Source organism: Pleurodeles waltl, chromosome 1_1, assembly GCF_031143425.1.
Source record: "Pleurodeles waltl isolate 20211129_DDA chromosome 1_1, aPleWal1.hap1.20221129, whole genome shotgun sequence".
NCBI classification, from domain to species: domain Eukaryota; kingdom Metazoa; phylum Chordata; class Amphibia; order Caudata; family Salamandridae; genus Pleurodeles; species Pleurodeles waltl.
In genome coordinates, this window is record NC_090436.1 from 22120592 (window position 1) to 22143241 (window position 22650).

Consider the following 22650-nt stretch of genomic DNA (forward strand, 5'->3'; position numbering starts at 1 on the left):
TATGCCGTCTGTAAATGACAATGCTCTACATGATACTTTAGTTACATTCAAAAATTGACCCAACTCATGTGCATTGAAGGTAGGTGGGTCGCGAAAGTTTGTTCTAAAATGTGGGTCATGGTTCAAAACAGTTTGGGAACCGCTGCTTTAAGCACCATCTTGAAACTATTGTAGGCAATATAACTGGTTACCAATCTGGGATTCATGACTGGATGTTAACCTTAGTCCCACTGGCACCCCAGGGAACATATTTCTGACAGAACCTGGAGTTTGAAAAATAACCTTCTCTTTTGTAACAGCTCAGAAATGTCGTCCTTCATCAAAACTTGATGCCTTTCTGAGGAAATCAGAAGTATGGGGGACACAAGGGAACTGAACTTAATGAGAATAGAATTCTATCTGTCTGTCATACATGGTTGTACAGCAGGTCAAAGGGGGGCAAACAAAATAGGTGGGGCAATAGACAAATATGTAACTCACTTCCAGGCACTAATTAAAAACAGCAGTGCCCGTAGGCTCAAAGCCAAAGCTCTCAATCCTGGTCTGTTTTAAACAGTGCTTATAATGGGGCATGATTGGGAGCTCTGGAGTTGAGAGTGAAGGCACTACCAGTTTCTCACAGTGTCTGTCAGTGAGATAGATTAAAATAAGGAAATACTTATTTACCCACTGCTCCTCTTCTCATCTGTGGCTCCTCCAGCACAGGCAGCAAACTCTCAGAGCCTCGTCCAACTCCCCTCTACCAGTCCTGGCGCCGCTGTCCTGCTGCTCATGGAGCATGAGAGAAGCCCCGGGATTGGCTGGAGCACTGGAGCAGTGCTCCTTGAAGCACTGGGTGCTTGTGCAGTCTCCCCACCCAGTGGAGTGTTTAAAGAGTTTCCTGCTCTCCAGCGGAGGGGCGGCTCTCCTCCGCTCTCATGGAGGTCCCGTCACTAGGTCCAGCTCTCAAGATGATACACAAAGCAAAAGAAAACACTGCTTTTAGATGGCAAAGCGTCCACTGGGATTGCGGCGTAGGACATGGAGAACAGACTCCAAGTTCCTCAGGACGAGAAAAGGGGTAAGGAGGCAAGAAGAGGGGTGCAGCTATATCCGAAGGTATCCCTGCGGTGCAGTGCACCTCCCCAGTCTTACTCTCATTGGGTGTAAGGGACACCAGGGCCAGTGACATAATATAGAACCAGGGGCCATATGTACGAACACATTTTCCCATAGACACAGAATGGGCAAAACTGCTTGCTACATCTGGCTCCAGATGTCTCAGAGTGATGAGCTGGGGCCTGGAATGGTACATGCAAGTGTGATGTCCGGAAGGACGTTCAAGGTGACCTCCCATCCCTTTTACTGGGCACCTGTAATTGTGCTATAGCCAATCAATCATTCAATCAATCAAAATTGTTTAGTATGTTCTCACTCATACCACTGTCATGCCGTGTCACTTAATATAAAACAACACTCATATTTTGTGTTTCATTTGAGCTCCTCGACTCACTAAATTGAGCCTATTATATCACATCTAGATTACTTTGGAACCTCCTAATCAACAGGTGGAATAATTAGTAGATCAATAATGATCAGCTTGATAATTGTGCTATAGGTTCCTCTCAGCAGTGTGCTATGGGGGATTTGTGCATCCCTCTCAACTCTTCTGCATGAAGGGGGTGATGCTCAGCAGTAACACAGCGCAAGCGCACACTGGGCCAGGGAGGGAGGTGCAGTACTTTCCCATGACATGGTAATGTTGCAGCGAGCAGGAGTGCCAGACTAATAAAGCCCGGTCGGATTTAGGCCTTCTAAGAATCCCAGCAGGCAAGTCTCACAGTAATATAAATTAGCCATCCCCATGCTTTGGGGGAGAGGGGTTGTGGCGTGTCCCCAGCAGTGAGGAGGACCGGGCAACCCACAGCATAAGAAACAAACTAGCCTCCTGAGAGGTCCATCATGGGCAATGAGCGGGGTCTCTAGGGAGAATCCTGACAATTTCATGCTCCATGCAACACAAAGGTGTGTAGTGTAGCCATTTTTATGTAGCTTTTGCGATATCACACTGTTTAGCCTATTTCAGCACCGGAGTTCTCAAATAATACATTCTCGCTCACTCTGTGCTTCAGTCAAGGATACAGTCTGGTACATTGCCGATAGACGTGGTAGGAGTTTAGTCTTTGGTTTGTAGACGATACACATTCTTACGTAGGGACGTTTTGTTACCACATCGACATGTTTGTTATAAAAACACTTCCTAGTCCTAATACACGTAAGAGGGAGATTCTGACCAGGGAACCACAACTAGACGCTGACTGCCCTGTTGCAGATGCTGATACAGATCACAGGCCTTTGCTCAGGTATGAGGGTTGATGTCCTCCCGGGGAATCTGAAAGGCAAGCTTAGAGCTTAACATGCTGTGCTCAAAATAGAACTTCATTAGAGAGAACGTAATTTGTTAACACTATGATAGCGTTATTTTTATGTTTCACTCTCCTCGTTGCTATTTCAATCCTACTGTGTTGTATGGTTCTGGTTATTGCGGTTCACGCCTTATTATCTAAAATGAAGTCGTTTTATTAAATCAATCTATAAAACTTAAACTGCCTTTGTCATATGTATATGAGATCATACCATATATGAGAGAGCTGGTTGGGATCTGAGTGACCACGACTTCCCTGAGAAGTTCTAAAGATGTCATGCGCTCGGCTGCCCAATCATCCCTTCCCCTTGGGAGAGATGAGGCACTGCTAGTTAGCCGGAGCAAAACCGGATTACAGGTGACAGGGATCCTTCTTCGTAAGACTTAGTCCCCCACACCAGGAACGAAATCCAGTTATCTCATTTAGGATAATGAGAGCCAATGCGACAGGTGGATCAGCTGGAATCTAGAGTTGTGGGATACCTTATGGGGATAGTGTAGCACCCTCCTCCACTCTTCATCATTAAATACCCTTTCAATGTCAACCTCTCATTTATCTTTGAGTGTAGATAATTCCATGGTGACTGGCTGCAGCTGGGCTTTATAGAGCCAATGGACAGGTTTGCGGCCTGGTCTGAAGGCCTGATGGTTTGCAGGTGTTTGTTCATGGGAGGTTCTTGTGGGTGTGCCTGCCTAAAAGTCTGAAGTGCTGCCGTGATACAACTGTAAGTTATAAATTGCACTTTTATGTATGCCATACTTATCATGAAGATCATGGAAGGCCACCAAAGTGCCCTCATTAAAGAGCTATCCTATCTGTCTGCCATTTTTATCAGTCCACTGGGCAAGGGCTTTAGATGAAAGGCACCAAAAGCATGAAGGGAGGATCACCAGAGGCAGGGCTGGTGCATATGAAGGATGAGGTTGAGTCAATAGAAGCCCCCATCTCAGAATTGCAGCTGCAACTGACAACAACTTTGAGCCCTCTGTTGCAGGTTGGGGAGAGGGAGATAAGGTGGTACACAAGATTCCTGATGCTATTTCTGTCGGTGATAGCATTGTTTCTTCCCAAGAGTAGTTGGCCAGCCATCTAGTAGGCCGATATAATTAAGAAGCCACTTAATATTTCTAAAAGTCTACGACTCCCAATCGCTCTCTGTCAATCGACAACCGAAGCTTAGTGAGAGAAAGTCTTCCCCATTCAACACCATACAATAAGTCTCCCAGTAGCTGGTCCAGACCTCTAAGAAAAGGTCTGAGTAATAGTATAGGTATTCTGACAAAATAATAATGCCTGGGCAGCATGAGCATCTTGGCTATCACCGCATGTCCTGCCACTGAAAGGGGCATAGTGGTCAACGATTTCATGTGCACTTTTAACGAATGCACCACTGCTCCCAAATTGCCTTCAACTTTGTTCACATGCAATTGGTATATCTTCACCCGAAGAAATTTAAGGCAGTCTGCAGCACAACGCAGGGCACTCAACCCCGCACACAGTGGTCTGAGAAAGGCGCCTTTGCATACATAGAAATGCAGGATTTACTCCAATTAATTTAGAGTCCAGAGACTTGCTATAGCTCTCGTAGGATCTCTTCAAGCCAGGTCAAGTAGACCGAAAGATCCCTAACATAGACCAGTAAATCATCCACATAGAGTGAGATTGTTAGAAATGGGGTTTTTGGTTGGCAGTTAGGTTGCCCTCTGTCCAAGCAAGAACCCTCACTCTAGTCAGGGTAAGTCACACACAATCCAAAATCAGCCTGTGCTCACCCTCCGGTAGCTTGGCACGAGTAGTCAGGCTTAACTTAGAAGGCAATGTGTAAAGCATTTGTGCAATAAATCATACAACACCATAGTATAACACCACAAAAATACACCACACAGTGTTTAGAAAAATATAGAATATTTATCTGGGTACTTGTAGGTCAAAACGATCAAAGTTGCAATACGAATTTGTAAAGATATCACTGAAAAGTGATATTAAGTGTCTTTAAGTCTTTTAAAAAGCAATAAAGTGTCTTTCAAGCACAGAGTACCTGGTTTCTGGTGGGAAATCTCCTCAGAGGGCCACAGGAGAAGAGATGCGTGGAAAAAGGGGTGTGTGCGTCGATTTCTCCTCAGCACACACAGACTTGCGTCGTTCTTTTCCACGCGGGGAAGTCGGGCGTCGTTTTCCGGCGCGCAGACAGTCTCTTTTTGTGGATCACGGGGATTACCAGATGTCCCGGGTCTGTGCGTGGATTCTCCTGCTTATTTTCTGGCTGCGCGTCGTTCTGCGGGGCTGCGCGTCGAAGTTTCGATCTCACGGTAGGCGTCGCGTCGATTTCTCCTTGGAAGTCGGGCGGCGTTGTCCCTGCGAGGCCGTGCGTCGAAATTTTGGTCTCACGGCAGGCGTCGCGTCGATTTCTCCTTGGAAGTCGGGCGGCGTTGTCCTTGCGAGGCCGTGCGTCAAAGTTTCGCACTCACGGTAGGCGTCGCGTCGATTTCTCCTTGGAAGTCGGGCGGCTTTGTCCTTGCGAGGTTGTGCGTCGAAGTCTCGATCGTCCCGAGGGCGTCGCGTTGATCAGCGTCGGTGTGCGGCGTTTTTCTCGCCGCGAAACAAGCTGTGCGTCGAACTTTTCAGCGCACGGAGCGTCCACGTGAAAGGCAGAAGTCTTTTTGGTCCTGAGACTTCAAGGAACAGGAGGCAAGCTCTATCCAAGCCCTTGGAGAGCACTTTCACAGCCAGACAAGAGTTCAGCAAGGCAGCAGGGCAACAGCAAGACAGCAGTCCTTTGGAGAAAGCAGACAGGTGAGTCCTTTGAGCAGCCAGGCAGTTCTTCTTGGCAGGATGTAGTTTCTGGTTCCGGTTTCTTCTCCAGCAAGTGTCTGATGAGGTAGGGCAGAGGCCCTGTTTTATACTAAGTTGTGCCTTTGAAGTGGGGGTGACTTCAAAGAGTGTCTAAGAAATGCACCAAGCCCCCTTTCAGTTCAATCCTGTCTGCCAGAGTCCCAGTAGGGGGTGTGGCAGTCCTTTGTGTGAGGGCAGGCCCTCCACCCTCCCAGCCCAGGAAGACCCATTCAAAATGCAGATGTATGCAAGTGAGGCTGAGTACCCTGTGTTTGGGGTGTGTCTGAGTGAATGCACAAGGAGCTGTCAACTAAACCTAGCCAGACGTGGATTGAAGGGCACAACAAGTTTTTAGTGCAAAGAAATGCTCACTTTCTAAAAGTGGCATTTCTAGAATAGTAATATTAAATCCGACTTCACCAGTCAGCAGGATTTTATATTACCATTCTGGCCATACTAAATATGACCTTCCTGCTCCTTTCAGATCAGCAGCTGCCACTTCAACAGTGTATGAGGGCAGCCCCAATGTTAGCCTATGAAGGGAGCAGGCCTCACAGTAGTGTAAAAACGAATTTAGGAGTTTTACACTACCAGGACATATAACTACACAGGTACATGTCCTGCCTTTTACCTACACAGCACCCTGCTCTAGGGGTTACCTAGGGCACACATTAGGGATGACTTATATGTAGAAAAAGGGGAGTTCTAGGCTTGGCAAGTACTTTTAAATGCCAAGTCGAAGTGGCAGTGAAACTGCACACACAGGCCTTGCAATGGCAGGCCTGAGACAAGGTTAAGGGGCTACTGAGGTGGGTGGCACAACCAGTGCTGCCGGCCCACTAGTAGCATTTAATCTACATGCCCTAGGCACATGTAGTGCACTCTACTAGGGACTTACAGGTAAATTAAATAGTCAATCATGGATAAACCAATCAATAGTACAATTTACACAGAGAGCATATGCACTTTAGCACTGGTTAGCAGTGGTAAAGTGCTCAGAGGTCAAAAGCCAACAACAACAGGTCAGAAAAAATAGGAGGAAGGAGGCAAAAAGTTTGGGGATGTCCCTGTCAAAAAGCCAGGTCCAACATGACCCCCTACCAGCCTAAAGCCAGGGGAGAACAATCACTATCCTGATGTACTTCCCTGGTTGAGGCGACAGAACAAGGACCCAGGCCCACAACAGAAGGGGCATGCTCCAGTTCTTTGCCTTCCTGACTCCAATTGGATCCCTCTGTCCATACTCTCAGGGCCCACTAAGCCCATCCATGGGGAACCTTTCTCCTTTCCTGCGGATCCCATCTGTGCAGCACCTAACCTTACATTGCTCACAGATGTATCCCAGGAGCAGGATAGTACCACCAGGACCAACACAGTGGTGTTGCCCATTCTATCCCCGGGGTGTGACACTTGTCCCCTCCCCAGGGATAACTCTGTCCACCCGGACAGCAAGCCACTGTGGTTACTGACAGTTGTCAGGGATGAGAGCCAGGCCCCAGGCCTCTCAAAGCTCTCCCACCACTGTGGCTGTGGAGAGTGGGGGGCGGTAGCCCCAGGTGCTGGGCACCCTTTAACCACTCTCCCTTCCACCAGGTCAGGGATAACAGCCTGAACCTCGTCCTCCCCTCTGGGGCTCTGTACCCTCCCTCCTGGAGCGGTACCCCCAGAGTCCAACATGGTCAGGGTGCTTACAGAAGTCACCCCGTACCATTCCTCCACCAGTGCAGGGCTGTTAACCTGCAACTGGCCCTCCAACCTGGGGCCTGTACCTTCAGGTTGGACTAGGACCCGGGGTGAGGCTTCCCTCCCCCTGCCCTCCCTTCTGGGGTCCAGCACCCTCCAACTAGGAGTGGCCTCCTCAGAAGACAACATGGTAGGGGCACTGTTATCAGTAGCCCCTCCCTCCAGGTCCGGGGGGACACCCTGAACCTGGTCTTCCAGCCCAGGGTCTGTACCCTCAGACTGGATCACTGCCTGGCAAACCAGGACTTCCTGGGGGGCACACTGACCCTCTACCAGGTCAGAGTTTAACCTCTGAACTGGGCCATTCAACTCAGAGTCACCACCCTGAAGTTGAACCATTGCCTGGCGCACCAGGACTTTCTGGGAGGCACACCTACCTCCCACCAGGTCAGAGTTTAACCTCTGAGCCTGGTTCCCCAACCCAGGGTCACCACCCTGAGGTTGGGCAATTGCCTGGCACGCCAGGACTTTCTGGGGGGCACACCTACCCCCCACCAGGTCAGAGTTTAACCTCTGAACCTGGTCATCCAACCCAGAGTCAACACCCTGATGTTGGACAGTTGCCTGGCACAGCAGGGCTTCTTGGGAGGCACACCTATCTCCCACCAGGTCAGAGTTTAACCTCTGAACCCGGGTATCCAACCCAGAGTCACCACCCTGAGGTTGAACAATTGCCTGGCACGCCAGGACTTCCTGGAGGGCACATTGACCCTCCACCAGGTCAGAGTTTAACCTCTGAACTGGGCCATTCAACTCAGAGTCACCACCCTGAAGTTGAACAATCGCCTGGCACGCCAGGACTTCCTGGAGGGCACACTGACCCTCCACCAGGTCAGAGTTTAACCTCTGAACCTGGTTCTCCAACCTAGGGTCACCATCCTGAGGTTGGACAACTGCCTGGTACACCAGGGCTGTCTGGGGGGCACACCTACCCCCCACCAGGTCAGAGGTTAACCTCTGAACCTGGATATCCAACCCAGAGTCACCACCCTGAGGTTGAACCATTGCCTGGCAGGCCAGGACTTTCAGGGAGGCACACCTACCTCCCACCAGGTCAGAGTTTAACCTCTGAGCCTGGTTCTCCAACCCAGGGTCACCACCCTGAGGTTGAGCCATTGCCTGGTATACCAGGACTTTCTGGGGGGCACACCTACCCCCCACCAGGTCAGAGTTTGACCTCTGAACCTGGTTAGCCAACCCAGAGTCACCACCCTGAGGTTGGGTAATTGCCTGGCACCCCAGGACTTTCTGGGAGGCACACCTACCTCCCACCAGGTCAGAGTTTAACCTCTGAACCTGGTCATCCAACCCAGAGTCGACACCCTGAGGTTGGACAACTGCCTGGCACGCCAGGACTTTCTGGGGGGCACACCTACCCCCCACCAGGTCAAAGTTTAACCTCTGAACCTGGTTATCCAACCCAGAGTCACCACCCTGAGGTTGAATCTTTGCCTGGCATGCCAGGACTTCCTGGGGGGCACTCTCACCCCCCACAAGGGACACACCGTCCCCAAGGGCCACACAAGAGTCTGGTTGGCGCAGGTCTCCCGACCTCTGCCCATCCGGCAGAGTCTGGGTTTCCCCCAAACCAGAAACGGTCTCACCTGGGTCCTTCCTGGGGGGCTCTGCTCTCAGAGCTGACCCCTGACTTTCAAGATCCTCCACTGGGGTCTGCCACCCCCTCTCAACCCTATGTCTGGACTTCTGCACCCCCTCACTAGGAGTGGTACTGCCAGACACCAGAACTGTTGGGATGCTGTCTACAGTCATCCCCCCAAGTTCTTCTGACACTGCGGGGCTTCCCTCCAAAGGTGGCCCTACGGTACAGGTTAGGCTCTGAGACCTACCTGGGACACTACAATCCTCTCCCACCTCACTTGGTCGGGAACCACCTAGACCACTCCCTTCAGGAGCACCCCCAAATGCCTCTTCAGACTCTCTGGTACTCACCCAAAAGTCTGCCTCCACTGTAAGTTCCCTGGGGTCAGAGAACTCACACTCCACCTGGTGTTGGCGTAGCTCTGGAAAATAAGGACCAGACATATGCTCTCCAGCAATTACATCACTCTGCCCTTCACAAGTATTAACCACAGTACCCTTCACCCAACCACCCAGTAACTCAGCCTTGGAAAAGCACTCTATGTCACCCTCTTGAGACTGGTGAGACAGTATCTGCCTGTCCCTGACACTCAACCCATACTCTTCTGGGATGTCTCTACACTCTATATCCAGGACGTCCACCAGGGGGGAACCCTTTTCTCTGTCACTCTCTGCTAGAGTCAGTAAAGTGTCCCTCCCCCCAGTAGGAATATGACTCCCTGTGCCAGTTCCCCAATCCTTCTCAGGGACCCTGTACATAACAGGAACTACCTCATACTCTTGAACCACCTGGGGTGTGTCAACTCCCTTCTTCAAGTTGGGCACCACATCTCTGGGCTTGTGCCCTTCTTCAGCAGTACTAGATGCAAGATTTTTGCTGCCACCATCTGAACTGGACTCAGCCCTTCCGGCCTCCAGTTTCAGCTCTTTACAGCTCAGCTCTTGAGCTGCAATCTTTTCTTCTTCCAGGGCTAAGAGACTTGCTGCCTCAGCCCTTTCAAGAAACTCATCTAGCTCTTCCATCCACCGTGCTTGAGCTATGAGCCATTCATCTCTCACTGGGTCTCTTTCCTCGTCTGAGTAGTCTTCCTCCTCATGTGAGCAGTCTTCCTCCTCATGTGAGTAGTCCTCCTCCTCATCTGAGGGGTACTTAGTCATTTGGTTTCTTGCTGCCTCTCTCTCTGCCCATCTTTCTTCCCCCCAGACTATGTAGGCATGTAGCAACTCCGCCTTAGTAGATCTCCTTGCTACAGGAAGGCCCCATTTTCTGCAAAGCGTCCTTAGGTCAGCCTTAGTGAGGTGGTCAGTACGAACAAAGAATGAGTAGGTAAGCAATCCCATTCTGATAGGATCTTACCAGCAGAAACCAAAATCCAAAGTCCAAAATATCAATAGTATATCCAGGAGGACATCAGAGAACCAAAAGCAAAAAGATGAAAAATCAAGTTGACCTTCCACTGTGGGTAGGTAGTGAAATACTTAGCTACTGTATGTCACTGCACAAACACAAGTCCTATCCTCACCGCTGATCACCAATGTTAGAAATGGGGTTTTTGGTTGGCAGTTAGGTTGCCCTCTGTCCAAGCAAGAACCCTCTCTCTCTAGTCAGGGTAAGTCACACACAATCCAAAATCAGCCTGTGCTCACCCTCCGGTAGCTTGGCACGAGTAGTCAGGCTTAACTTGGAAGGCAATGTGTAAAGCATTTGTGCAATAAATCATACAACACCATAGTATAACACCACAAAAATACACCACACAGTGTTTAGAAAAATATAGAATATTTATCTGGGTACTTGTAGGTCAAAACGATCAAAGTTGCAATACGAATTTGTAAAGATATCACTGAAAAGTGATATTAAGTGTCTTTAAGTCTTTTAAAAAGCAATAAAGTGTCTTTCAAGCACAGAGTACCTGGTTTCTGGTGGGAAATCTCCTCAGAGGGCCACAGGAGAAGAGATGCGTGGAAAAAGGGGTGTGTGCGTCGATTTCTCCTCAGCACACACAGACTTGCGTCGTTCTTTTCCACGCGGGGAAGTCGGGCGTCGTTTTCCGGCGCGCAGACAGTCTCTTTTTGTGGATCGCGGGGATTACCAGATGTCCCGGGTCTGTGCGTGGATTCTCCTGCTTATTTTCCGGCTGCGCGTCGTTCTGCGGGGCTGCGCGTCGAAGTTTCGATCTCACGGTAGGCGTCGCGTCGATTTCTCCTTGGAAGTCGGGCGGCGTTGTCCCTGCGAGGCCGTGCGTCGAAATTTTGGTCTCACGGCAGGCGTCGCGTCGATTTCTCCTTGGAAGTCGGGCGGCGTTGTCCTTGCGAGGCCGTGCGTCAAAGTTTCGCACTCACGGTAGGCGTCGCGTCGATTTCTCCTTGGAAGTCGGGCGGCTTTGTCCTTGCGAGGTTGTGCGTCGAAGTCTCGATCGTCCCGAGGGCGTCGCGTTGATCAGCGTCGGTGTGCGGCGTTTTTCTCGCCGCGAAACAAGCTGTGCGTCGAAATTTTCGGCGCACGGAGCGTCCACGTGAAAGGCAGAAGTCTTTTTGGTCCTGAGACTTCAAGGAACAGGAGGCAAGCTCTATCCAAGCCCTTGGAGAGCACTTTCACAGCCAGACAAGAGTTCAGCAAGGCAGCAGGGCAACAGCAAGACAGCAGTCCTTTGGAGAAAGCAGACAGGTGAGTCCTTTGAGCAGCCAGGCAGTTCTTCTTGGCAGGATGTAGTTTCTGGTTCCGGTTTCTTCTCCAGCAAGTGTCTGATGAGGTAGGGCAGAGGCCCTGTTTTATACTAAGTTGTGCCTTTGAAGTGGGGGTGACTTCAAAGAGTGTCTAAGAAATGCACCAAGCCCCCTTTCAGTTCAATCCTGTCTGCCAGAGTCCCAGAAGGGGGTGTGGCAGTCCTTTGTGTGAGGGCAGGCCCTCCACCCTCCCAGCCCAGGAAGACCCATTCAAAATGCAGATGTATGCAAGTGAGGCTGAGTACCCTGTGTTTGGGGTGTGTCTGAGTGAATGCACAAGGAGCTGTCAACTAAACCTAGCCAGACGTGGATTGAAGGGCACAACAAGTTTTTAGTGCAAAGAAATGCTCACTTTCTAAAAGTGGCATTTCTAGAATAGTAATATTAAATCCGACTTCACCAGTCAGCAGGATTTTATATTACCATTCTGGCCATACTAAATATGACCTTCCTGCTCCTTTCAGATCAGCAGCTGCCACTTCAACAGTGTATGAGGGCAGCCCCAATGTTAGCCTATGAAGGGAGCAGGCCTCACAGTAGTGTAAAAACGAATTTAGGAGTTTTACACTACCAGGACATATAACTACACAGGTACATGTCCTGCCTTTTACCTACACAGCACCCTGCTCTAGGGGTTACCTAGGGCACACATTAGGGATGACTTATATGTAGAAAAAGGGGAGTTCTAGGCTTGGCAAGTACTTTTAAATGCCAAGTCGAAGTGGCAGTGAAACTGCACACACAGGCCTTGCAATGGCAGGCCTGAGACAAGGTTAAGGGGCTACTGAGGTGGGTGGCACAACCAGTGCTGCCGGCCCACTAGTAGCATTTAATCTACATGCCCTAGGCACATGCAGTGCACTCTACTAGGGACTTACAGGTAAATTAAATAGTCAATCATGGATAAACCAATCAATAGTACAATTTACACAGAGAGCATATGCACTTTAGCACTGGTTAGCAGTGGTAAAGTGCTCAGAGGTCAAAAGCCAACAACAACAGGTCAGAAAAAATAGGAGGAAGGAGGCAAAAAGTTTGGGGATGTCCCTGTCAAAAAGCCAGGTCCAACAGAGATCATGTGCATGGGCCGCCCCATTCCACAAAATATCTCTTGAAGCAGCTCAATAGCAAGGTCAAAAAGCAGGGGGGAAAAGGGGCATCCCTGCCACATGCCTCTGTGCACTGTAAGGTGGATGAGATACAATGGCCAGTCTTAACTCCAGCTGTAGGGTTGGAGTATAGTTTTTTTGTACAGGTAGTAATAAGTCTATTGAAGCCCAATTAACTCAGGACTAAATACATGCACATCCAGTCTAGGGAGTCAAACATCTTTTCCAATTCAGAAGCTACAGAGGCCGAATCAGGGTAGTGGGTGGACATAGTTGAGGAAAGAGAACAATTGTCTGATATTAAGGGAAGTACTTTGTCCTGGATAGAACCAACATTGATCAGACGGTATCAAGTTGGGAAGTGCAAAGAGAATTCCGTGAGTTAGCAGTTTGCTTAGAACTTTATAGTTGGTGTTCACAATGGAAAGGGAGTGATGCAAAGACATGTCACTAATGTTATGGTTGGACTTCAGAATAGAGGTAATAAAGGTTCTGCCAGTTGTGGAAGACATCATATATGTGGGCGAATATCACACACGTGCAAGTTGGTGTGGAAAAGAAAGAGTAAAGTTGTGACGGACGAGCCACTGCTGGGGTGTAAGGTTTGTGAGTGGTGGCCTCGAGCTGACAGCAAGCTCTACATATATCTTGTGGAGCTATGGGAGCTTAGGGCAATCAATCCTGCCATGAAAGCCTTCATACCGACTCCTTCCTTGGTCATAGAGAAATTGAGACTTGAACACGTGGGTCAGTGGTTCCCACCTTTATACAGTCCAAGCAGGCAGGAGATGTGTATCTAATGTGTGCACTTTCAGAACTGGTTGAGGTCTCTTTTCAGGTGTTCTTTGCAGGCTGCTCTCCAAATACAGACTTTGTGTAGAGTGATGCTCCTCACACCAGGTTACCCTCCAGCCTTGAGTACTCACAACAGAGGCACAACAAGGTTTGAGCTTTGTATACATGGCTGTCACTAGCCACACTGAACAGTGATCAGGGACAAGACAAAAACGGTCCTCACCTAAGGGGTGTCTTTCACCCTGAAGAACAGAGACAGCCATCTCACTCTTCACCCTTTCCATCTCCCAAATGGCACTGCTACAGGAAGACTAATCAGCAGGTCTCCCTCTCCAGCTTCAAGAGTGTAAGGAATACACTTCCACTGATTGAGAAAACAAACTCACCTCCATCATGTTGAGGCTGTACCTCCATCATGTTGAGGCTGTTCACTCCAGCATGGACAGCAATCCTCAAACTTTAACCCCCTGCCTGAGGTCTTGTTCAAAACCAATCAGAGATCACTGAGACCTCATCAGTAAAGAATGTGTCTTTACCCTTCTGGACTTTTTAAAGCTCACAAAATGGAAATGGTCAGCCTCCTACGGGAAGAGCCGAATGGGGCACCAAGAATATTATAAGTGATCTGGGAGGTTGCATGGCTGAGATTTGTCCAATGACAGGCTACAGAACCCTTGATCTTAAAGAATTAGTTCTTTTGTGACTATAAGTAGGGAAAACATTTGTAAAGTATCCTGCTTTGACCTTCTATCTGGTGATGCTAGACTGGGGAATGGGGATTGGAAGTCGAGTTCAAAAAAGCATTACCATTAACTTGGATTCTATTGCTCTGAAAACAAATAAACAGAGACATAAACAGTTTGAAGCAGACTTTTCAGACTTTGATATAGGCAGTGTCTGTGGGGATTGGCTGGCTATTCTACATCATTCTTGGCCACGCAGACTGCCTCAAGGACATCTTTGGGGTGAAAGTAAGCACCCCAAAGGTGAGGCAACTGTGGTCTAATATAAGAGGAGTGATCAGACATGGTATGTGGCCCAGAGGAGGCGTGGTTGAAAGAGACTCTGTTGCATGTCACTGTCATGGACGCCACAGGATTTGTCAACTGCAGGAGGGAGGAAGTCTTCAGGCCTTCCTTAAATGTAATGGAATGGAATCCATTATTTCTCCCATGTACAGACAAGCTTTTGTAGACACTATTCATCTTCCCTTTTTAACCCCTTCCTGGCAAGGTTTAGTGTTCAATCTGCTGCCAGAGGCTTTTACAGATATTTGCATCAACTTTGTGTCAAACTTAGGGGCCAATGTTGGCATGTCACAATGCTGGATTGTGGTGTAGACTGCTTCTTTGGCTCAGCTCTACAACTTTTGGTTACATGAGTGAATTTAGTTCAATACACCAGCACTTGAATGTGAATGACAGGGCTTTGTAGTCCAGCACAACCCCGCCCAATGCACAACTTAAGTGTTGTCAATGCTTTTATGTTACTAACAGGAAGTGATAATCCAAACACCTGTTCATTAATACTTTACACACTTGAGTATGAGAAGCATAATATGCATTTCAACATATTTATTTTAAAATAGTTATTTTAAAACACCAGGATCTAGTACATCCAATATTGGTAACATCATAGAAGATAAACAGCAGCTAAGCTTTTCGAAAAAATTGAAAACAGGGAAAAATTGCAACATCACAATTTACAGACTTTACTCCCTCATTGTGCTATCTGTAAGCGCTATGCTAGTTCTAGCAGATGAATAAAGGATAAGCCTGAGTTTTGTAGGTGGTGTGCATACCTGGGCAACATGGTTTGTTGTCTGTTTGGAATAGTTTGTCAGCTATTATGAGCACAAAACCAAGTGCTAGGTGATTGTGTCTATGTAGGAATCCAGTCCTGATACCAGTTTGTGAATGCGGTGTGGAATGCTTCACAGAGCCTTGGTGAGACTTCCTGGGGGCTTCTTTAGTCAAATCTAGTGCTGTGCTCCTGTGGGATATGTGATCTGTGCAGTGACGGAGGGGCGTCACCCCCCTGGACGAGGCAGCAGATGAAAAATAAAACAATAGCTTGCTGTCGTTTATTTTTAATTTTTCATCTGCTGGCTCAGCCAGCAAGTGCAGAGAGGGGCGGGGCTGGACAACGGAGAGGTAGGAGAGTGCACTAAGTGCGCAAGTGTGTTTGGCCAGCCGTTTCAGGCCGTCCAAACACACATGCGCACTTAGGTTTCTCCAACAGCCGGGCTGGAGAAACAGCACAGACCCCAGACTTGTGTCTGAGCGGCAGTCACTGCCGCTCAGACCAATCCTGACGCTGCTTACATGTTAGGTTTAGCGTGTAAGCAGCACCAGGATCGAGGCGGCAGGAGATGGTGACGGGAAACGGGCAGCACAAGGTAAGTGTTTTTTTTTTTCTTTAAAAAAAATTGTTTCCCCGTCGTTTGTGGTCCTCCCCCACATCCCCTGCCCCCATCCTCGACGTATGCGGCGGCCGCCACTGGTCTGTGACCTAGGTGATGTCTTCTCTTCTAAGAAGTGGTCAAGTGGCAGTCCTTTTTTATGGTATCTTTCCAATGTCATCTTGGGATCAGTGGATGTACTTATAGGGTAAAAATACCTCCCTATAGACTACATTGTTTGGGCTATGCTTGTTATGGACCTGCATAAAGGAACCTGTCCCAGGCTGACGTTGCATTGGGGTTTTTTGTCTATGTCATTGACAGGAGGATTCAAGGTAAAAAGGATGTGACATACTTAAAGATTATAAGGAAGATACAGAACGCCATGTTTTACACCTAGAGAGTTAAAGGCTGTCATTCGATAGACAAGCCTATGACAAAATGGAGTCTTGGTCGCACTAAACAGAGTCTGCATTTATGTGTTCAAGAACCTAAAAAAGAAGCCTAACAGCAAGTGAGTAAAATAAAGTAATAGAATTATCGAGGGACACATTCATAAGATTTATGACATTCCTAGAATAATTTCTAAACGAAATAGTCATCATGAGAAATTAGGTTGACTGGGGTGTGAGCCCCCTGGTCAAGCAACAGTTATAATCCATTACAGGGTGAACCACAAAAAGTCACTAAATTAACCTGTGTTTAAGCCTGGGTAGATTGGCACAAAAAGCAGTCAGGTTTAACTTAGAGGCAACATGCAAAGTATATATGCAGTACACAAACAGTAGAAAAGTGAAAACACAGCACAAGAAAAATTCCAAATCAATTTTGAAAAACAGAGTACATTTTAATAAACTATTTGACCCCAAAACAGAAAGCATCCTATCAGTAGAACCATAGTTACGAATTTTTACATTTTTAGTGAAAACTAGTGCCTAAAAGGTAAAAAGACCAAACCGTAGACATCTAGTTGGCGAAATCGGGTCAAAGTCTGAAAATATGACCAACCATGATGCAGCATGGTTCGGATACAAGAAGTGGATCACGCCCAGTCAGTGCTTGCCTTTCGACTTAAAAAAAAATCTGAGAAAAATGGGTAAGAAAGTAAAGTTTAGTGGGGAAAGGCTGCTGGAGGTGTCCAAGGAGGGAGCATCATTGTTTGATGGCCTTAGGTCGAAGATGTGTTGAAGATTTCTACTTTCGGACTTAGTCCTCCAAATAGAAGTTGAAAATCTCCAGCAGGGCGAGGCAGACGGTTGCAGCCAAAGACAGTTCCACAAGGCCAGATACCCCTCTGGTGAAGGACCACTGAAAAGGATTTGCTGCTGTTAGGAGGAACTTACTGGGATAAGTCACAAAGTTAATCTGACTACTGATGCACCTCGGGCGGATAGGCGAGCAGATTTGTCCCACTCTTCTCCTGCTTCTCAGAGCAGGTTTTGTCCAAAAGTTTCTAAGTCCTCAGGTTTCGGATTTGGCCATTTGGATACTTTTAGCACCACAACCAAGGGTCCAGAACTGGTGGGACACCTCATGGGGGTTCAGAACTCACTCAGGCTGGGTCTAGGTGTGGTTCAAGATGGTGGAAGCCTTTAGAGTCCATGTGGCTCTGAACAGGAGACCAGCAAACTGTCTCTTGGAGTCATTCTGGTAGGCCTGGGTGCAGGTGAAGATGTAGGGCTCAACTGCAGGGCTGGCATCTGAATGTTCCAGGCAGGCTCCAGGCACCAAAGCAGCCCTTCCAAGTACAGAAGCAGTCTGGCAGTGTGCACAGCAGGTCACAGCATCAGGTAGTCCTCAGAGAGTCCTTTCCGAGGTCCAGTAGTGAACTGAAGAGTGGGTTTGAAGATCCGATTTTTCTACCCTGATGCCCTTCTTATGGAAGATGGCAGAAGCTTCTGGAAAGGTTCTTGAAAGTGAATGTAGTTTCCAAACGCCCCTTCCCTAGCTCCAAGCTGGCTGCAGTGACAATGCAGGGTCATTAAGTCCTTTGTCCGAAGGCAGAGCACCGGCTATTCAGCTGTAAGCAGGCCTATGCTCAGTTACGCCCCCCTCCTGACAGCAGATGGCCTATTGAGGCTAACCTAATCCCTCTGTCGTGTGACTGTCTGGGAGGAATTCACAAAGTCTGTCAGTTATGCCCAGTCATGTGACCCAAGACAGGCTGAAGGCATAAAGGGAGGAAAAATGCCAACTTTTTAAAAGTGGCATTTTCAAAACTGTAATGAAAATCTGACTTTACCATTAAAGAGAGTTTATCATTAGAATTTCATAGGTACCAACATTTCATAGCTACCTGTTCCTAATTAGAAATGATGGCTTATTAAATGCAATAAGGAATCCCCAATGTTATCCTATTGGAGGGCTAGGCCTCACAGTAGTGAAAAAATAACTTAGGAGTTTTGACTGCCAGGAAATGTAAAACTTAAACATGTCTAAACTTTTAATTACATAGCCCCCTGTCCTATGGGCTACCTACGGCATATTTTAGGAGTGGTTTTTCTATTAAATTAAAGGCGAGCTTAAGCCTTGGCAAGAATGTTTAAATGCGAAGTGGACATGGCAGTTTAAAACTGCACTCAGGCTGCAATACCAGGGCTGGAACACATTTTAGAGTGTTACTTAAGTTGGTGGTACAATAAGTGCTGCAGGCCCACTGGTAGCATTTCCTTTACATGCCCTCCTGGATATACGGTATACCACCCTATAAGAGACTTATGGGTAGATTAAATATGACAATTAAGTATATGCCAATCAAACCATATTTATGGGAAGGAGAAAAAGCACTTTAGCACTGGTTGACAGTGGTAAAGTGCACAGTGGCCTCAGGCCAACATAAATACATTTCAGCAAAAGTTGCAGGTAAGTAGGCAAAAACGTTTGGGAGAAGACTATCCTAAAGCTGACAGGTCTAATAATCACAAAATTATCACTGAATGTGTTTTTGATTGATCTTGCTCATCAGACATATTCATTATACATTTGCAGAATGAAACCACATGCCAGAAATGTGCATTTAACGAAACAGCAATTCATCACTTGCTACATGTTCAATAGCACACATCTTCAAACTGAAATGAAAAAGGGGTCTCTGCACTTGAAGATGTGATCCTTACCACCAGATGGGTAACCATAAGCTTTTATTGCGAATAACTTACTATCAAGTCATTGCCTCAAGAAAAATATCAAGTTTAACCTATTCACAGCATGTCTGGTTGCTTAGTGTGGAAATTTGTTGAGCCCCACCTACATCCCTTTTTAGTCATGACAGGGTATGCTCGAGCTTTGGTAGAGAGCTGTTGAAAGCCAATGGCTTAGCTGCAATGTCACCACCAAGGAGTTGACTTTACTTGGCCTCCATCTGGTGTCCAGTAGGGTGCAAATGCTGTCATGAACTCGTCACACACTGGAACAGATTCTTAATAATCTCTTCATCTTTTCTGTGTTCAAAACTTGAGTACAAGTAAATAAGGGAATGGCAACACCTTCTGCTCAAAGGCTCTAAAACAGCGGTCTTCAAACTTTCTAATGCCGCCCCACCAATGAAAAAAAAAACATTGGGCCCCCATTTGAATTTTTCACAATTGTTCTACTTTAATATGTCTAGACTTATTTAAACATTGCAGTTAAGTATTGTTACTGTTTTAATGTAATCAAACATACGATTCTGGTCAGACAGGCCTTACAAATATATAAGAGTATTAACAGTGTGATTATTCGGAGTGGGGGTTTTGAAAAGTATTTGTCATCCTTCCCTTTTTACTCATACTCTCATAACATGTCAGTGTTGGCCCATTACCGATAGGTTTATTGCTGCTCATTTTTTCAGCCTAAAAAAGCCCTGTTATCAGTATAATGCTTCTTCTGCTAGAGCCTGGTGCCCCCTTGGGATCATTTAGGCATCCCTTGGGGGCCCGCCCCCCAGTTGGAAGACCCCTGCTCTAAAACACTATTTATTTATTTGGCTACTTTACATAGAACCCTAGAGAACAGATCATTACTCAACATATTACAAACATCAAAGTCTAAAAAGTTTGATGTTCCTTTATGTCACATGATGTAAAGTCCTGAGGGTGTGACTCCATCTTATATCGGCCCCTACTCCATCTTAGGTTAGGGAGGCCGCCATCTTCCTTAGCTCAGTTCATGAACATTATGTTATTCCCTGTTTTATGCAGAATCATTGTCATGTCCGTTTTTAAACATAGATTTTAACGGACATTATCTTTCCATGAACTGTGATAACGTCAAATTCTTCAATTAATGTCATAGGGCCAGATGTACAATGAATTTTACTGGTCGCAAACAGCCCATCGGGGAGTTTGCCACCAGTAAAATGCATTTTGGCATGTACCAAAGGCAAAATGCGAGTCACATTTTGCATTAACGATTCGGTATTAGGAAGGGTCGTATAAAGAGCGTCCCTTCCTAATAGCGAGTCGCACTGGTATGTATGAATGTTTTGTGACCGGGATTGCGGTCGCAAAACAGTCATACTTTACTGACTCCTTGAAGGAGGTGGCAACCCATTCACAAATGGGAAGGAGTCCCCAAGGGACCTCTTCCCCGTCTGTGAATGGGGGCACCAACATTTTTTCGGAGCAGGCAGTTTTCCCAAGACCACTGCCCACTTTGAAAAAATGAAAAGATAACTTTTCATTTTTATTTTTGAAATGCATCCCATTTTCTTTTAAGGAAAACGGGCTGCATAAAAAAATATGTTTTCGTTAAAAAAGCAGCCACATACCCCAGCAGGTCACTATCCCTGTGAGTGCTGGCCATTCCCAATAGGTCGCAAATTGTGACCTGTCTCATGAATATTAATGAGGCAAATCCCTTGCGACCCTTTTGGGAATTGCATACACTGTCACAGACACTGTTGCACATCAGTCTATAGGTACAGTATCTAAGGCAACATTTGTGTGAGTCAAACAACTACTCCTCGTCCTGTCAAGGTCAAATAAGCACACATACAGACAAAATAATGTAGTCTGAATTGACGTCCTTTTGCCTCATAAGTTTATATAGAAATGCCCAGGATGCATACCTTGATGCACATCTTCTATGTTAGATATTCCCAAACTTATGTCAGAAATTCCAATTTCTGATAAGATTTTGAATATAAAGACTGCCATCCGACCACTTGGCAGGAGAGTCCTTCACCCAGATCAATGCCCGTGATTCTGCCACCAGCGCACTTCTCAGATGATACATCTTGCCTGACGATTTGAGCTGATAGAGCCAAGTCCCGGAGGAAGACCAACTGATTGCTATCAAAGTTGGTGTTTGCCCTTCAGAGGGAACACTATTTTCACAGCTCCACCGATAAGGATAGCCTTTGCTGTCAATAAGGTATGCAGTGGACTCTTCTCCCTAAAAAACTCTGGATTGAAAATTGCTCTGCCTTTCATCCCCTCACAGTATAGCGCACAAAAGTAGGTGTTAGCTTCTAGATAATATTTTTAAACAACCTTTTTGTTAAGGTTGGAAATGTTAATTTTATTCTTGCATATTTATAACTTGCCTTGCTGCTGTTTTTATAATATTCTGTGTAGTTGTTTTAGATGTGCTAAGAAACAGATTCTCCCTGTAGTAATAAAAACCTTTAACATAAAAGTGTAAATTATTTTTAGTACAGTGTGTGTGAGACCATGAATAATGAAATAAGGTCATTGCTGTTTCCACAGTGCCCCTGATCTCTTTATGGGATTTGTAGTAACCCAGAAGCAATACTTCTATGTCAATTACACATTGAAATGTGTTTGTGGGGCTACAATAACCTGTCTTTCACATTCATCGATGGTGCATTGAACCAAGTTCAACCGTGTCACCCGTGGGTGGGAAAGCACATCTCGTAGTTACGCCAAAGTGGGATCTTACGCAACACACAATTGATGTAAAATTATAGAGCACTGAATAAAATATCTACAGGAGAAGCAAGATAACAAATAGCAACGTTTGACATTGTCAGGTTCAACCCCAATACTTTTCAGAACTGTTCCAGAAGTTTTGGTCTCCCTAATGACACTATGGACATAGGGATGCTATGTGGGACAGAGCACCTACAGCATTGCCTACAGCACTACCCCATGCATCTTTGTGCCGTATATCTGGGACTTTGAATGTAAATCGACACAATGTTATACATCGCTTTCCACCACACTGGTGTCCACACAAACCGTTTGTCAATAACCCCACCAATCACAAAGGCGTTTTAAAGAGATTCTTTCTCAGTTTTAAAAGAAGATTCTCCATCAGGGTAACTTAGTAGACTTGTCTGGGGGCTTCTGTTTACAACCTCTGTAGATGACCCCATAAAGGGCTCGGATCCTACAAACACGTGAAGGACATGGAAACAAGCTCTGCAACTGGGGTGTAAGATGCCAACAAACAACAATATGCACAGCAGGAACAGTGAAGTCACTTTAGTCATATCGTCTCCAGGGATCGTTTAGCCATGTGTGTTTGTGGACTCTGCCTGTCCTCTGGTTCTCCAGCCTCTTATCTGAATTTCTGACAATCTGATGCTAAAAATAAATCCCTGTTGGCAAGGTTTGGTGCTGGAACTCCACTACAGAACTAACTGTGCCCACCTTTCTGTTTGCATGCAGGTAATGCAGAGTGTGCCAACCTGCTCTTCCAGAACATAGTGTTCTATGAGAAAGTTGTCGAACAAATCCAGGGGACCGATGTCACCGCGTGCCATGTGCGTTGTACGAACAACCCTGAATGCGAGTTCTTCTCCTTCGAATCTGTTTCCAGGTGCTGAGACAGGTTGGGCATGTGCAGTCTGCACCGGGCAATACCAGGGAGGATGAATTTGTTAGTGTGAAAGGCGTTGTGAATATTTGACTTTGTCAGTGGTAAACTGTGTAGTATTTGTTCTCAGCGCCATACGGCGCTGTCTAATCCATAGTTCACTCTTGCTACTGATTTTGTAAATAAGTAATATTTTACACAACTAACTTGAATGGCACCCACGGTTTACTGCCGACGCATCGAAATGTGCAAGATAGAAATGGTTATACTCATAGAGCCA

General features: G+C 46.7%; 1 protein-coding gene across 1 annotated transcript in view; it reads left to right on the forward strand.

The window, feature by feature from the left end:
- Positions 1-22380, forward strand: part of LOC138288344 (coagulation factor XI-like) — a 214565-nt gene extending 192185 nt beyond the window's left edge. Inside the window, exon 11 of the mRNA XM_069229921.1 lies at positions 22223-22380. Within this exon, the coding sequence (XP_069086022.1) occupies positions 22223-22380 (158 nt within the window). The remainder of the gene's footprint in view (positions 1-22222) is intronic.
- Positions 22381-22650: the final 270 nt, after the last annotated feature.